Consider the following 18,279-nt stretch of genomic DNA (forward strand, 5'->3'; position numbering starts at 1 on the left):
CATACCTATAGGCCTCAATATACTTATAATATCCGACATATCTATAGGCCTCAATATATCAATATTATTATTATTATACATTTATATAGCGCCATTTATTCCATGGCGCTTTACATGGGAAAAGGGGAAATATAGACAAGTACAATAAACATGTGCAAGACAATGGAAACACAAGCACAGAAGGAGAGATAGCCGACTGTTGTGAGTTCATTTTCCCCTTCAACATTGAGGTCTGATGAACTCCCTCTTCTGGTGAAGGAAGGTAGTGAGGCTGATTACCAAGCACCTGTGCAGGATGATGATGACTGGGTGACTGGAATTGCTGACTGGATATAAGGCAGCCGACGCCCTTCTGCCTTGCTGGTATTCTCTCTGAGGGATTCTAGGAGACCAGTCTGATTCCTGCTCCTCAAAAGCTAAGTTTTCTGCTCTGCTTTTTGCATTTGTGTTTTGGTTTTGTTTTGCCTTGTTTTTCTGGATTTTTGCCATTCCCTGCTGGGGTGAGCTGAATTCCTTTTTGCTCTGTCTTCAGAAAATACCGGAGTACTGATTTAGTCTTTTTGAAGCCTAGCGTCTTCAGGGCTTTTTTCCCTATCAGTCTGTTGGCTCTTGTTTTGATAGGGTTTTGGCGGATTGCAGACAGCAGCTTTTCTATCCTTTCCTACTTAGTTAGCTTGGGCCCCATCATTTGCTCAGCCTATCTTTCTATCTGTGTGAGTGTTTTTTCATCTTGCTTCACCGTCATTATATGTTGGGGGCTGCCTATTGCTTTGGGGTCTGCACTGGGGCAGTTTAGATTTCCCTTTCTGTCTTTAGGCTATTTAGTTCTCCGGCTGTGATCAAGGGGTCTAGGGCACCGTAGGAACCCCCCACGGCTACTGCTAGTTGTTGTTGATAGGTTCAGGGGTCTGCAATCCGATAGCTGCCAACTTCTCTGGTTTTCTGGACTTAGCTAGTATTTCTGTTTTTGCCTCCTACGGTGACTCATTCATAACAGAATCACCAGCCATTCCGCAGATCCTAGGGTACTCAATAGCAGGAAGAATTGAAAAAATAAAAAGTGTGCATATTCTTTCCTCTATATCTCTGAGGCCGTAGGGGGAATTTTTTTCTCTCAATGGAGATAAAGCAATTGTCTGATCGTGTGGAGCAGCTCACTGCAGAAGTGCAGGGAATTTCCACCTACCTTGCTCATTCACATGCTGCTGAACCAAAGATCCCTACTCCTGATGTGTTTTTTAGGGATCGGTCTAAATTTTTGAATTTCAAAAATAATTGTAAATTATTTTTTGCCTTGAAGCCTAACTCGTCAGGGAGCTCCGCGCAGCAGGTTAAAATTGTCATCTCTTTGCTGCGTGGCGATCCCCAGGATTGGGCGTTTTCTTTGAAACCTGATGATCCTAGTCTGACTAATCTGAACGCATTTTTTCAAGCCTTGGGGTTGTTGTATGATGAACCTAATGCTATTGATCAGGCTGAAAAGACCCTGTTGGCATTGAGCCAGGGCCGAGATTCTGCAGAATTGTACTGTCAAAAATTCCGAAAGTGGGCGGTCCTTACTACCTGGAATGATAATGCCTTGGCAGCTCTCTTTCGGAAGGGTTTGTCAGAAGCCGTAAAAGATACTATGGTGGGATTTCCTGTTCCCTCTGGTCTTGACGATTCTATGTCATTAGCCATTCAGGTTGATCGGCGTTTACGTGAACGCAGGACTGCACGAGAGGTGTTGCCACCTGTTGAACAAGTGTCTGAACCTATGCAATGTGATAGAGTTTTGTCCAGGGAGCAACGTCAGGAGTTCAGAAGGCGTAATAAGCTGTGTTTTTTTTTGTGGAGATGCCTCGCATATTATTTCTGTCTGTCCTAAACGAGAGAAACGTTTTGCACACAGGTTTTCTGTGGGTGGTGTTCAACCTAAGTTTCTTCTTGCAATTACTTTGATCTGCTCCCTGTTCACATTTTCCGCCAAGGCTTTTGTGGATTCGGGAGCAGCCCTGAACCTAATGGACTTGGATTTTGCTAAATGTTGTGGATTTCCGATGACACCTCTGCGGACGCCTATCCCATTGAGGGGGATTGATGCTACTCCTTTGGCAAAAAATAAACCTCAGTTTTGGACCCAGGTGGTAATGCGGGTCGCCCCAGACCATCAAGAAAATTGTAGATTTTTGGTGTTGCATAATTTGCATGATACCATTGTTCTGGGGTTTCCCTGGTTGCAAATTCATAATCCAGTTTTGGATTGGAAATCTGTGTCTGTGGTGAGTTGGGGTTGTCGGTGTGTCCTTAGTGAGGCTCCGTTTTTTTCCACCTCTCCTCAGTCGCATGATGTTCCTGACTATTTGGCGGACTTTTATGATGTATTTAGTGAGAATGAGTCTGCGTCTTTGCCTCCTTATAGGAGTTATGACTGTGCAATTGAACTGAGCCCGGGGTGTAAATTTCCCAAGGGTCGGCTCTTCTATTTATCTGTACCCGAGCACGAGGCTATGCGATCCTATATTAAGGAGGCGTTGGAGAAGGGTCATATTAGACCATCCTCTTCACCCTTAGGTGCCGTTTTTTTTTTCGTGGCCAAAAAGGATGGTTCATTAAGGCCTTGTATTGATTATCGTGCCCTCAACAAAATTACTATTAAATATCAGTATCCGTTACCCCTAATTTCGGATCTATTCTCCAGAGTTAAAGGTGCTTGCTGGTTTACCAAGCTTGACCTCAGGGGGCGTATAATCTTATTCGCATTAAGCATGGGGATGAATGGATGACGGCGTTTAATACTCCTGAGGGGCATTTTGAGTACCTGGTGATGCCTTTTGGGCTCACTAATGCCCCTTCTGTCTTCCAGTGCTTCATGAGCGACATTTTCCGAGACTTTGTGGATAAATTTTTGATTACCTATCTGGATGATATTTTGATCTTCTCCAAGGATTGGGATTCTCATGTGGAACATGTTCGGACTGTGTTCCGGATCTTGAGGGAGAATTCCCTGTATGTCAAAGGATCGAAATGCCTTTTTGGGGTACAGAGGATTTCTGATTGGGTTCAGCCCACTTCTTTGAAGGCCCTCCAGAAGTTTTTGGGTTTTGCTAATTTTTATCGGAAATTTATAGCAAAATTTTCTAGTATTGCCAAGCCATTGACTGATCTGACTAAGAAGGGTGCTGATGTGTTGAGTTGGTCTCCGGAGGCTGTTTCTTCCTTTCAGGAGCTGAAGCGAAGATTCACTTCTGCCCCGGTTTTGCGGCAACCTGATGTCTCACTCCCGTTCCAGGTAGAGGTGGACGCTTCTGAGAATGGTGGAGGAGCTGTTTTGTCCCAAAAGGATCCTGTAACATCTAAAATGAATCCCTGTGCTTTCTTTTCCCGAAAGTTCTCTCCATCTGAACGTAACTATGATGTGGTGAATCGGTAACTGTTAGCCATGAAATGGGCATTTGAGGAGTGGAGACATTGGTTGGAGGGAGCTAAACATCAAGTCGTGGTCCTCACTGACCACAAGAATTTGATTTACCTGGAGTCGGCCAAACGCTTGAACCCTAGACAGGCTAGGTGGGCCTTGTTTTTTACACGTTTTGATTTTGTAGTCTCTTTTCTTCCTGGCATTAAGAATGTCAATGCTGACGCTCTCTCTAGGAGCTTCTTTGCTGATTCTCCTGTGGTGACCAAGCCTGCTACCATCTTAGGCGAAGGGTTAGTTCTTTCTGCCATCTTGCCCGATTTGAGACGTGCTCTGGAAGAGTTCCAGGAGTACAAACCTGAGCGTTGTCCCAGTGGGAAGTTGTATGTTCTTGACCAGTGGAAGAAGAGAGTGATGTCTGAAGTTCATTGCTCTGCATTGGCTGGTCATCCAGGTATTTTTGGTACTAGAGATCTGGTGAGTCGGTCTTTTTGGTGGCCCGCCTTCTCTCGTGATGTCAGGAATTTTGTGCAGTCCTGTGGGACTTGCTCCCGGTCTAAACCTTGTTCTCGCTCTAGTGGGTTGTTGATGCCTTTGCCGGTCCCCAGGAGGCCATGGACCCATATTTCAATGGATTTCATCTCTGATATGCCTGTCTCTCAGAGAATGACTGTTATTTGGGTGATTTGTGATAGGTTGTCTAAGATGGTTCATCTTGTACCAATCCCTAAGTTGCCATCTTCCTCTGAGTTGGTGCCCCTGTTTTTGCAACAGGTAGTTCGCTTGCACGGGATTCCTGAGAACATTGTATCTGACAGAGGAGTTCAGTTTGTGTCTAGATTTTGGAGGACTTTCTGTTCCAAGCTGGGAATTCAGTTGTCCTTCTCCTCTGCTTTTCACCCTCAGACCAATGGGCAGACGGAGAGAACAAACCAGACCTTGGAGTCGTATTTAAGATGTTTTATTTCCGCTGATCAGGATGATTGGGTTTCATTTTTGCCCTTGGCCGAATTTGCTTTAAATAATAGAGCTAGTTCTGCCACTTTGATGTCACCTTTTTTTTGTAACTTTGGGTTTCATCCTCGATTTTCTTCAGGGCAGGTGGAGCCTTCGGCCTGCCCAGGTGTTGACACTGTGGTGGAGAGAATGCACCAGATCTGGGACCAAGTGGTGGATAAGTTATCTCTCTCCCAGGAAAAGGCCCAGCGGTTTTCCAACCGACATAGGACCATTGGTCCCCTGTTATGATTGAGTCACCGTAGGAGGCAAAAACAGAAATGCTAGCTAAGTCCAGAAAACCAGAGAAGTTGGCAGCTATCGGATTGCAGACCCCTGAACCTATCAACACAACTAGCAGTAGCCGTGGGGGGTTCCTACGATGCCCTAGACCCCTCGATCACAGCCGTAGAATTAAATAGGCCTAAAGAAAGAAAGGGGAAATCTAAACTGCCCCAGAGCAGACCCCAAAGCAATAGGTAGCCCCCAACATATAATGACGGTGAAGCAAGATGAAAATACTAACACAGACAGAAAGATAGACTGAGCAAAGACGGGGCCCAAGCTAACTAGATAGAAAAGGACAGGAAGGCTGCTGTCTGCAGTCCATGAAATACCCTATGAAAATAAGAGCCAACAGACTGACAGTGAAAAAGGCCCTGAAGACGCTAGGCTTCAAAAAAGCTATGTCAGTACTCAGGAATATTCTGAAGACAGAGCTACAGGCAAAAGGAGATTCAGCTCACCCCAGCAGGGAATGGCAGAATACAGAAAAGCAAGGAAAACAAAACAAAAATGCCAACAGGCAAAACAGAAAACTTAGCTTTAGAGGAGCAGGAATCAGACTGGTTTCCTAGAAGTCCACAGAGAAATGACCCGCAGGGCAGAAGGGCGTCGGCAGCCTTATATCCAGTCCGTGACTCCACTCAGCCAGTCATCCTCATTAGGCTCAGGTGCCTGATAATCAGGCTCATTACGTTCCTTTACCAGAATAGGGAGTTCGCCAGACCTCAGTGACGAAGGGGAAAATGAACTCACAACAGTCCCCAGTTTAAGGTTGGTGATATCGTTTGGTTATCATCAAAAAATATCGCTACGAAGGTGGCTTCTCCTATGTTTAAGCCTAGATTTATTGGACCTTACAAGATTTTGGAGATTATTAATCCGGCCTCTTTTCGTTTGGCTCTTCCTGTCACATTTAAAATCCATAATGTGTTTCATAAATCCCTGTTGAAGAGGTTTGTTGAACCAGTTGTTCCTGGGGTGGCACCTCCGGACCCTGTATTGGTTGAAGGTAACATGGAATATGAGGTAGAGAAGATACTGGATTCCCGTCTGGCTAGACGGAGACTCCAGTATTTGGTTAAGTGGAAGGGTTATGGTCAGGAGGATAATTCCTGGGTCTCTGCCTCTGATGTTCATGCCAAAAGATTGGTGCGTGCCTTTCATCGGGCTCACCCTGATCGCCCTGGTGGCGTGGATGAGGGTTCGGTGACCCCTCCTCAAGGGGGAGGTACTGTTGTGAGTTCATTTTCCCCTTCACCATTGAGGTCTGATGAACTCCCTCTTCTGGTGAAGGAAGGTTGTGAGGCTGATTAACAAGCACCTGTGCAGGATGATGATGACTGGGTGACTGGAATTGCTGACTGGATATAAGGCAGCCGACGCCCTTCTGCCTTGCTGGTATTCTCTCTGAGGGATTCTAGGAGACCAGTCTGATTCCTGCTCCTCAAAAGCTAAGTTTTCTGCTCTGCTTTTTGCATTTGTGTTTTGGTTTTGTTTTGCCTTGTTTTTCTGGATTTCTGCCATTTCCTGCTGGGGTGAGCTGAATTCCTTTTTGCTCTGTCTTCAGAAAATACCTGAGTACTGATTTAGTCTTTTTGAAGCCTAGTGTCTTCAGGGCTTTTTTCCCTTTCATTCTGTTGGCTCTTGTTTTGATAGGGTTTTGGCGGATTGCAGACAGCAGCTTTTCTATCCTTTCCTATTTAGTTAGCTTGGGCCCCATCATTTGCTCAGCCTATCTTTCTATCTGTGTGAGTGTTTTTTCATCTTGCTTCACCGTCATTATATGTTGGGGGCTGCCTATTGCTTTGGGGTCTGCTCTGGGGCAGTTTAGATTTCCCTTTCTGTCTTTAGGCTATTTAGTTCTCCGGCTGTGATCAAGGGGTCTAGGGCACCGTAGGAACCCCCCACGGCTACTGCTAGTTGTTGTTGATAGGTTCAGGGGTCTGCAATCCGATAGCTGCCAACTTCTCTGGTTTTCTGGACTTAGCTAGTATTTCTGTTTTTGCCTCCTACGGTGACTCATTCATAACAGCCGACATACCTATAGGCCACAATATACCTATAATATCCCACATACCTATAGGCCTCAATATACCTATAATATCCCACACACCTATAGGCTTCAGTGGGACATACAGACTCGTTCCAGTATACCCATGAGCATGACACAGGTCTGACAGGATAACAGGCGTTGTAGAATTTTTCCCATACATCTCCATACCTTGGTTTCTTCTCCAGTACACAGTTGTACAAACCCTTTACAATGAATGGAAGAGACGCAAAAATGTCTGCAATAAATTTTCGACACAACCTTATGTACAGTGCCTGATCCTGCTGTTATACAGCGGCACTAATTGTAAAGGATTGTACTCTGCACAATATCCTCTTTATATGGGAGCTCATTTCGAATCGACACCATTGATATTTACAGACAATCGTTCTGTAGACTTTTTCAATAGATCCTGTACACCGTGGTACGCACATATATTCATGCCTTCAGCTATTTAAATGCTTAGAATGAGAACATACTCTTCGGCATTCCATGTGTGACGGACTCAGCTTCTGCTGAGCCCATTTTTTAAGTGGACCCTCTGGGTTGTGGCACCCACCCACCGAGGGCGAGCTGACCTTGAGGTACCACCCCTTATACAGGGAGTGTCAGGGGCAAGACCAATGGGGTGAGCCACCACGACTGCTGGGACCAGACGGCCGGCTCAGGGGGACACTATGGAAGTGTCTGACGACCAGGGACAAGCAGGAAACAAGACAAGACAAGAGGTAAGTGCAAGGTATCTTCATTAAGATCTTCAGGATCACATCACATTCAGTGCAAACGTGAAAAGAAGCAAAACGTGCAAGGTGCACGCGTGGACACACCAAGGTCCATAGCATAGTACGTGCCAGGTGGCACGCCTAGGTACAGGTAAAGGCACAATGGCATCGGACTCCGGACCGCTGGCAACTATCGACATGATCAAGGCATCAGGCTGCGGACATCAGCTCCGTACATCAGGCCGCAGTCATCCAGGTTACGATCTCTGGCAGCGATCGGCAGGTTCCGGGCATTCGGCAGGCAAACCAGGGTTCAGGCAAGGAGGCACGACAGATATCCAGGCATGGTGTGTGTTAGGGAACACGCCAAGGTCCAAGGTTAGGTGCAAGGCAAGGTGTGTGTAGGGGACATGCCAGGGTTCAAGGCTAGGTGCAAGGCAAGGTGCGTGTGTAGGGGACACGCAAGGGTTCGCAAAACGAGACAGGGTGCATGTGTAGAGACACGCCAAAGCACAAGGTACATGACAGAGTGCGTGTGTAGAGACACGCCAAGGCACAAGGTAAAGCAGAGTCCTGCGCGTGCACAGAGACACGCCAGGGTTCAAGGCAGGCTGCGTGCTAGGAGCCACGCCAGGTTTCAGGGCAGGACGCGTGCTAGGAGCCACGCGGGATGCACACCTCACTGGCCAGTGCACACGGCTGAAACGCCAGCACGAGGCACGACTGAGGCACAGGAGGCGGGCAAAGGAACTTTTGTGCTAGGAGCCACGCCAGGTTCAGGGCAGGGTGCATGCTAGGAGCCACGCCAGGGTTCAAGGCAGGGTGCGTGCTAAGAGCCACGCCAGGGTTCAAGGAAGGGCTGCGTGCTAGGAGCCACGCAGGAGGCAGGCCTCACTGGCCAGTACACATGGCTGTACACAAACACGAGGCACTTACCACGGCACAGGAGACGGCCAAGGGGAACCCACGCCGGGGTTCAAGGCAAGGACAAAGCAAGGAACAAGGCAAAACAGGGTAAGGAACACAGAGCGGAGCATAGGCTGAGACAGAGCCAGGACAGAGCAAGGACAGAGTCTAGCAGCGGAGCGTAGGCTGAAGCCCAGAGCTGGGCCAAGGGAGCACCTCGGGACTAGACATGGAAATGTGCAAGAGAGCACCTTAGGACAGAGTACGGAAAACCAGGCTGAGACAAGAAACATGAGAAGTACTACAAGGCTCAGAATAGCAAAGACCAGAGATAGCGAAACAAGCTAAGACAGAGAACAGCGGAAGTACTACAAAGCAAAGCAAGGCAAAGACAAACATGGCACGAGAGACAAACATGGCGCGAGACAAGAGGCACAGAGCGTGTGCAGAGACGCACGACAGGGCAGAGTGCACGGGCACAGAATAGAGGGAGCGACCCAGGAGACCAAGCAGCCATGCAGGGAAGCAACACAATAATCAGGCCCTGACCATAGGGAGGGGCGGTCTGATATAGGGCATTAGCACCTTCACTTCCGGGTCAGGACCAGGGAAGAACTTCCGGTTCAGATCCTCAGGATCACAGAGCAGTCACATGATCAGGATTCCAGGCCTGCAGAGAGGATTGCAGAACCAGACAGTGCTGGAACCTAGGAAGGGTCACATGATCAGGGGTTTCAGACATGCAGAGATGATTGCAGAACTGGACAGTGCTGGATTCTAGGAAAGGTCACATGATCAGGGGTTTCAGAAATGCAGAGATGATTGCAGAATCGGACAGTGCTGCATCCTAGGAGAGGTCACATGATCAGGGGTTTCAGACACACAGAGACGATTGCACAAGGCAGAGCAGAACGCAGGCATCTTGCAGCCCAACAGTCATGAGGTGAGTGTGCGCACTGCTCTAGGGAACATGCAGGAAAAACAGACATGGCGGACATGGCAGACGTGACACCATGGCTCTTTTCCAAACATCACTTACACAGTTTCAGGAGGAGGGAGAAAGCCGCTTGATATAACGGCTATAGTGTAACTTCACAATTCCACAATATTATCAGAATGTAGAAGCCCAAAGAGAAGCCGGCACTGGTCTCATTCATGAAAGAGATTATTAATCCAAGGTAAAAGCCAGGTTGGTCACCAGTACCACAAAGCAGTGGCAAGGAGGGAAAGCACTATTTTTATGAATGCAGCCAGTGCAGGCTTCTTTTTGGACTTCTGTGTTGTTGAACATTTGACCGTGCACCGGACTTGTGAGCTGATTATCCTGCCATTCATCTTGTCACAATGTACTAGACACTTGGCAGTTCAGGACGCTGTGGGAACTTTGTGTTCTACCATAAAACCTACTGATATTTTCAGTTTTGAATAAGAAACAGTGTGAATAATGGCAAACACCTAAAATGTGTCACCTCATGGTGTAGAGTAAGGTCCCGTTGTACGTCAGTCTCAGCAGCTTGTTGGGTGTGGTCATGTTGTGCGCCACAGATTTCTTGCCATTGTGGAAGAAGGTATCCGGAGTCCAAATCTTGCTCGCCAGCAGGTTATTCAGGGGAAGAGTTTTTATTGGACCATCAAACTTCAATCTCTCGTCCAGCCAACTCTGTCGAAAGAACACGTCTATGGTGTATTCCTAGAAGGGAAAAGTATTCAGAGATGCAGGTCAAGAAATGCTAGAATTATGTGTCAGATTAAGGCTATGTTCCCACGTTACTGTTTTTAAACGCTCAGGAAACTGATCTCCTTCCCAGAAAACGCACGTTTTATTTCCGCGCGTTTTTGATGCGTTTTTTTCCTCGCGTTTTCTGGGAACATTGGAAATGGCTAAAAACGCTCAGCTATGCGGAAATTAATGAGCATGCTGCGTTTTTAGCCGCCAAGCGATTCCTGAGCATTTAAAAACGCATGCATTGGCACAAGAATCCAAAAATGCATTAAATTTAATTGGATGCTTCTTTTAAGCATTTCTGCAGCGTCTGATCTGGCACAAACGCTGCGGAAACGCTTAAAAAAACGCAACGTGGGCACACAGCCTTAGTCTTGAATCTGATGGATATTACCTTCAGGGGTTTCAGTTGTTTTTTCTCTGAACTTATCATGAGATCCGTGATGCCCAGACCGTGGATATCAGATGCCAACTGCCTGAGCTTTTCAGAGAAAGTATACTATAACTTTTCAGCAAGGAATCATAGCTGGAGAGGAGATTAGTCCGGCTCTTCCCTGCGCTGCTGCAGGTGATTGAAGGTGATTGACAGGTCTCTTCCCCATGTGTACATAGAAAGAGACCTGTCAACCATCTATAGCAATAAGTATTCTAGTATATAGTGTAATTGTGGTTTCCCTGTGAAGATCAGCCTCTAGCTGAATGTCTAAACAGGACTAAATGCCGCTGACAGTGATTACGGTTCATTCAGACGTCCATGCAGATCAGTCCAAGATCGGACCACTAACACATGGACAGCTCTTCTGACCCGAGAATGACAGCTTCATATATTTCTATGAAGCTGTCAAGCTCAGGTAAGGAGACCCATGGCCAGTCCGTGCATTGCAGATCGATTAGCACGGAATTCTGAATGCGCACATGCTTGGCAGCATCTAAATGGTTAACAGCAGCGATCAGAGCCATCTCCGGACACTGGTGTTAAGAGATAGATGCCAGAAATTAAACACAGCTGGCATATGCAGCTATGGGGACTATGGGGAGTGCATTATACTATATGCTAGATGGATAGTGCCTTAAACTTTATGGAGGGGACTATAAGGAGAGCATTATACTGTATGAAGGACTATGAGGTGGATTATACTATATGGAGGACGATAGAGTGCACTATTGTCACGTCACCGTCAGGCACAGGGACTGCCGTTCCTGCCTTGGCCGCTGGGAGGCGCCGGACTGTCACGTCACCGTCAGGCTCGGGGACGGCTGTTCCTGCCTTGGCCACTAGGAGGCGCCGTGGTTTCCCTATGGGTGGTTGTGACAGAGAAGGGGCTCCTGCGCAGGCGTCTGGTGGGCGCAGGCTCCGCTCCTCTGTCAGTCATGAAAGGGTTGGTGCATCACCATCTGGCCTGGTCCTGGGGGAGGTCCAAATGACATCATCAGACTGTGAACCTGTGAGGGATAGCCTGATCCTTCAAATACTTTGGGGCCTGTCTTGCAGGCCGCCAGATATAGTCTTGGTTTCCCCAGTGTGCTAGTTTGTTAGTTGCTATCTTTGATTCTGACCTTGCCTGGATTTCTGACTCTGCTCCTGCCTGACGATTTTGTACCTCTGCCGCCCTCCTGGTTTAAGACTCTGACCTTGGCCTGGTTTTTGACGCTGCGACTGCCTAACGATTTTGTACCTCTGCCTCCCTAGCGGTTTATGACTCTGACCTTGGCCTGGATTTGACTCTGCTACTGTCAGCCGTTTTTGTACCTCTGCTGCCCGCCTGGTTTAGACTTGGATTCCTGACTACGCTTTTGGTTCTGGTTTTTAACCCTTTTCTGGCGACCGTCCTGCTCTGGTCCGCTGCTCTTATTCAGACAGCTACCTCCTGGGCTCTGCTGTAAATCCAGATCCCTGTATAGGGGTAAAGGGTATCGGGGTTGCTCGGGGTGCTGTCTTACTGCAGCCCAGACTCGCAGACGGACGTCACAATTATGCTGTATAGAGGACTATGGGGTGCATTATACGGTATGGAGGACTATGGGGAGTGCCATCTAGTGTTTTGAGGACTATGGGCTGTGAATTATACTGTATGGAGGACTATGAGAAGTGCAGTATATACTATATGAAGGACTATGGGGTGCATTTTGCTATATAGAGGAGTTTGGAGAGTGCATTATACTGTATGGAGGACTATGAGTAGTGCATTATACTGTATGGATGTCTATGGGAAGTGTATTATACTATATGGAGGACTATGGATTGCATTATACTTTATGGAGGACTATGAGGAGTGCATTATGCTATATGGAGAACTAAAGGGAGTGCATTATACTGTACAGAGGACTATGGGGAGTGCATAATACTGTATGGAGAACTATAGTGAGCATTATACTGTATGAAGGACTGTGGGGTACATTATACTATTTGGAGGACTAAAGAGTGCATTAAAATGTGTGGAGGACTATGGGATGCATTTTACTGTATGGATGATTTAGGGATTTGCTCTGGTAGGCAGTGGCAGGGCCGCAGTAATGAGGCAACACACAGGTTTAGAGTCCAACTTCAGTGGCTTAATGACACTTTAAACAGCAGGTTAGCAGAAAGCAAAAGAAAAACACAAACATACTCCAGCTTGGAGAACCACTGGTCTCAGACTCACCCTTGCATGGGACAGACTTAGCTAAGCGGCTGCCCGATCAGCGGCGTCCGCCAGGTGCCATTCCCATGGTTGTTTTTGAGTCTTCCTGCTAAACCTTTGCAGCACGGGTAGTCCAACAAAACAAGTTCAGGCTAACTCCAGCCTAGTTCATCATACCTTGCACACATACTTCATCTGCCAAAAACAACAAACTCCATTACATAGCCCATAACCCCACCCACAGGTGAGGTACACATCACATGGGCTGATCACCTGACCGTGACTTCATTGCAGGTCCTCAACTTTAGGGAAAATCCCGGCCAATCTTTATCCTGCTGGGAGAAATATATCTCCCATCCAGCACTACACTCTTTGCTGCACCACAATGACTATGGGGAATGCATTATACTGTATGGATGACTATGTGGAGGCAGTATACTATATGGAGGCCTATAGACTATGGGGTATATTATGCTATATGGAGGACTACAGAGTGCATTATGCTGTATAGAGGACTATGGAAAGTGAATTATACTGTATGGAGATTTATGGGGAGTGCAATACACTGTATAGATGACTATGAGGAGTGCATTATACTATATGAAGGACTATAGGGTGCACTTTGCTACATGAAGGACTATTGAGAGTGCATTATACTGTATCCAGGACTAAGGGGAGTGCATTATACTGTATGGATGACTATGGAGTGTGCATTATACTATATGGAGGACTATGGGTACGTTATACTGTACAGAGGACTATAAGGAGAGAATTATACTGTATGATGGACTAAAGGGTGCATTATACTGTATGGAGGACTATGGGAAGTACATTATACTGTATTTATGACTATGAGGAGTGCATTATAATATAGTGGGGAAAAAATATTAAGTCAGCCACCAATTGTGCAATTTCTCCCACTTATAAAGATGAGAGAGGCCTGTAATTGACATCATAGGTAGACCACAACTATGAGAGTCAAAATTGAAAAAACAAATCCAGAAAATCACCTTGTCTGATTTAGCAAGACTCTTTTCTGCAAATTATGGTGGAAAATAAGTATTTGGTCATTAACAAAAGTTCATCTCAATATTTTGTTATATATCCTTTGTTGGCAATGACGGAGGTCAAACATTTTCTGTAAATCTTCGCAAGGTTGGCACACACTGTTGGTGGTATGTTAGCCCATTCCTCCATGCAGATCTCCTCTATAGCAGTGATGTTTTGGGCCTGTCGCTGTGCAATATGGACTTTCAACTCTCTCCAAAGGTTTTCTATGGGGTTGATATCTGGAGACTGGCTAAGCCACTCCAGGACCTTCATATGCTTCTTACGAAGCCACTCCTTCGTTGCCCTGGTGGTGTGCTTGGGATCATTATCATGCTGAAAGACCCATCCATGTTTCATCTTCAATGCCCTTGCTGAGGAGATTTGCACTCAAAATCTCACGATTCCTTGGCTCATTCATTCTTTCATGTACACAAATCAGTTGTCCTGGTTCCTTTGCAGAGAAACAGCCCCAAATCATGATGTTGCTACCCCCATGCTTCACAGTAGGTATGGTGTTCTTTGGATGCAACTCAGCATTCTGTCTTCTGCAAACACAATAAGTTTTGTTTCTACCAAGCAGTTCTACTTTGGTTTCATCAAACCATATGACATTCTCCCAATTCTCAACTGGATTATACAAATGCTCTCTAGCAAACTTCAGACGGGCCCGGACATGTACTGGCTTAAGCAGGGGGACACATCTGGCACTGCAGGATCTGAGTCCCTGGTGGTGTAGTGTGTTACTGTTAGTAGCCTTTGTTACAGTGGTCCCAGCTCTATGCAGGTCATTCACTAGGTCCCCCTGTGTGGTTCTGGGATTTTTTCTCACCGTTCTTGTGATCATTTTGACCCCACGGAGTGAGATCTTGCATGGAGCCCCAAATCGAGGGAGATTATCAGTTGTCTTTTGTATGTCTTACATTTTCTTATTATTGCTCCCACAGTTGATGTCATCACACCAAGCTGCTTGCCTATTGCAGATTCAGTCTTCCCAGCCTGGTGCAGGTCTACAATTTTGTTTCTGGTGTCCCTCGACAGCTTTTTGGTCTTCACCATAGAGGAGTCTGGAGTGTGATTATTTGAGGTTGTGGACAGGTGTCTTTTACACTGATAACAAGTTCAAACACGTGCCATTACTACAGGTAATGAGTGGAGGGCAGAGGAGCCTCTTAAAGAAGAAGTTACAGGTCTGTGACAGCCAGAAATCTTGCATGTTTTAGGTGACCAAATACTTACTTTCTACCATAATTTGCAAAAAAAATTCTTGCCAAATCAGACAAGGTGATATTCTGGATTTGTTTTCTCAATTTTGACTCTCATAGTTGTGGTCTACCTATGATGTCAATTACATGCCTCTCTCATCTTTTTAAGTGGGAGAACTTGCACAATTCGTGGCTGACTAAATAATTTTTTCCCCACTGTATATGGAGTACAATGGGAAGTGCATTATACTGTTCAGAGGACTATAAGGAGAGCATTATACTGTATGAAGGACTATGGGGTACATTATGCTGTATGGATGATTATAGAGTGCATTATACTGTATGGAGGACTATGGGGTGCATTATATTGTATAGCTGACTATGGGGAGTACATTATACTGTATGGATAACTATGTGGAGTGCAGAATACTGTATAGAGGCCTATAGACTATGGGGTACATTATGCTATATGGAGGACTATAGAGTGCATTATGCTGTATGGAGAAAAAAGAACCCAGCATATTAGGCGCACACCCAAGACAATAGAGGTATATGAAAAATGTATATACATTTTATTGAAAGACGGAAAAAAACACACAATAAAAGCATTTAAAAGGCAAAGCAAACCCTCAGATGTCCCAAGTAAGTCTAACAATAAGTACTTATAGACAGAAACCACATGGTTGAAAAAACAAGATGTTAGCCTAATGGACATAATAATACATAAGACATTACCCAATGACCCCAAATCTAGGCATCCCCAGAAAAATAATAACATACAAACGCTTACTCCAAGCGGCCTCAGAAAAAATCAGGGGGCCCTGTAAGTGGCCCTGTCAGGGAGGGAGTGAGATGGACATCCACTATAGGGATAAGAGAAAATAATATACCAACGCTCACTCCAAGAGGCCTAATGAAGGCCGAAGGGCTCCCCACACTGCCCTTGTCCCAGGACTATCTTCCTCTGACGGCCTGACCCCTGACGCTCCATGCTGGACTGCTCTCTATGGTGATTCCACTTTTCCCATTTATATATTTTGGCATACCATTTCTGCCTCCTGCATTTTCCTCCAGTTCAGCCCTCCTCCCTATCCTTATAGTGGATAGTTTTTTGCTCCCTCTCTACCAGGGTTACCTACAGTGCCCTTTGTCCTTCATTAGGCCTCTTGGAGTGAGTGTACTTTGCCTTTTAAATGCTTTTATTGTGTTTTTTTTCTGTCTTTCAATAAAATGTATATACATTTTTTCATATACCTCTATTGTCTTGGGTGTGCGCCTAATATGCTGGGTTCTTTGTTCTCCTTTTTGAATTACGCTTCTGCCTGTGCATTGTGCAGCACCCCTTACATATTTTTGAAAATTGATCAATTTACCTAGTGGTGCTCCTAACTCCCCCCCTTTTTTTTCTACATTTTATGTTGTATGGAGGACTATGGGGAGTGCATTATAATGTATGGAGGACTATGGGGAGTGTATTATACTATATAGAGGACTTTGGGGAGTGCATGATTGTATTCTACACGAGGCTTTGAGGGAGCTTTTATACAATAAATTATACATTGTGAAGATTTGTGTGGGGTCCATCACCATATGGCAGTAATATCAGTGTTGGTCTTTGTATATAGATTATTTTCAGTAACAGCGCATTCAACTGCTGAGGTTTTCCTATATCCACTATTAGAGTGTGCCACCATAGTTGTAATCAGGGTAACCTGGTTAGGGTCCCACTCAGAGGTTTCACCCCGCTGAACCAAAACCCTAGTTATGCCACTGGTGCCAGGTCATGGTAACAGCTATAGACTCATATAGACTCACTGTATACTGAGCGGTGACCGTACCCCTGCTGGCCTCACCTCTGTGACTGAAAGCTGGAGGCTGCCAGGAGGCATGAAGATCAGTTCCTCTCGGTAGCCGGGCTTTCAGTGCGGCGGCTGCATGGCTTTGGAACGTAATTAACCTGCCTATTAACTCCATATCTACATGTTCATAGCATTTGGGGATATGACAGGTTCCTTTTAAGATCAAGATTTAGAACCTGTTGAACTGATATGACTGCAATACTGATATTTTTCCCGACAGATTAGCAGCATATTCTGTACGTTTCAAGGTGTATTGTAATTTAGAGACTCATCCAACAATGTACAGGTTACAGCACGTGTTAAACAAATAACAGAAAACATCTTCAATAATTCAATGAGTGGTAGAAAATGATCGGAAATAAACCAATCATGCGCTGTGGGATTCTGCTCACACTTTTGTACATTTCTTTAATTGTTGGAACAGTCGATTTATATCCTACCACTCATGTAAGTATATTAAGAAAATATGTCCTAGTATTTTTAGATCTTTAATTCTGCCTTACGAGTAAATTTTTATTGGAATTTTGTCAGTAATCATTTCTGAAAAAATTATTCCACATCCTAAAAAATTGCACGGGACAAATGTACTTTACAACATTTATAAGAACTTGAACAATTACTGGGACTTACTAGATATCAATTGAACAGCACAATCTCCATCCAATCCGGATAGTCTGATTGTACTCCTTAAAAAAATAGATATATAGAGTAAAAAAGTATAAAACCTAACTTTTAATAGATATGGCTAACCCCTTAGTGACGGAGCTAATTTTGACCTTAATGACCAGGCCTAATTTTACAATTCTGACCAGTGTCACTTTATGTGATAACTCTGGAACGCTTCAGTGTATCCCAGTGATTCTAAGATTGCTTTTTTTTTCTTTTTTTTTAATTGTACTTCATGTTCATGATAAATTTTGGTCGGTAGGCTTTGCATTTATTTATGAAAATGTCGAAACTTTGACAAAAAATTTAAAAAATTTCCCAATTTTCAAACTTAAAATTTTTATGCCCTTAAGTCAATTTGATGTAGCACACAAAATAGTTAATAAATAACATTTCCCACATGTGTACTTTACATCAGCACAATTTTTGAAACATAATTTTTTTTTGTTAGGAAATTAGAGAGATTAAAAGTTGATCACCGATTTCTCAATTTTCCAACCATTTTTTTTAAAGACCACATCACATTTGAAATGAATTTGGAGGGGTCTATATGTCAGAAAATAACCAAAGGTGTCACCATTTAAAAACTGCACCACTCAAGGTGCTCAAACCTACAGTTAAGAAGCTTGCTAACTTCAGGTACTTCACAGGAATTAATGGAATGTGAAGGGAAAAAATAAATATATTTAAAAAATTTTTGCTTTAGCCCCAATTTTTTTTACTTTAACAAGGATAACAGGAGAAAGTTGACCCCTAAATTGGTTGTGAAATTTCTCCTCAGTACGCCAATATCCCATATGTG

At 44.9% G+C, this 18,279-nt stretch overlaps 1 protein-coding gene across 2 annotated transcripts in view; it reads right to left on the reverse strand.

Moving 5' to 3' along the window:
• Positions 1–18,279, reverse strand: part of GABRA3 (gamma-aminobutyric acid type A receptor subunit alpha3) — a 194,626-nt gene that overhangs the window by 59,504 nt on the left and 116,843 nt on the right. For both annotated transcript variants that reach the window (XM_073573058.1, XM_073573059.1), the window contains exon 5: positions 9,826–10,046. In XM_073573058.1, coding sequence (XP_073429159.1) covers positions 9,826–10,046 — 221 coding nt within the window. The remainder of the gene's footprint in view (positions 1–9,825; positions 10,047–18,279) is intronic.

This window comes from Dendrobates tinctorius, unplaced genomic scaffold (assembly GCF_039654945.1).
Source record: "Dendrobates tinctorius isolate UK_male_01 unplaced genomic scaffold, ASM3965494v1 ptg000034l, whole genome shotgun sequence".
NCBI lineage: Eukaryota > Metazoa > Chordata > Amphibia > Anura > Dendrobatidae > Dendrobates > Dendrobates tinctorius.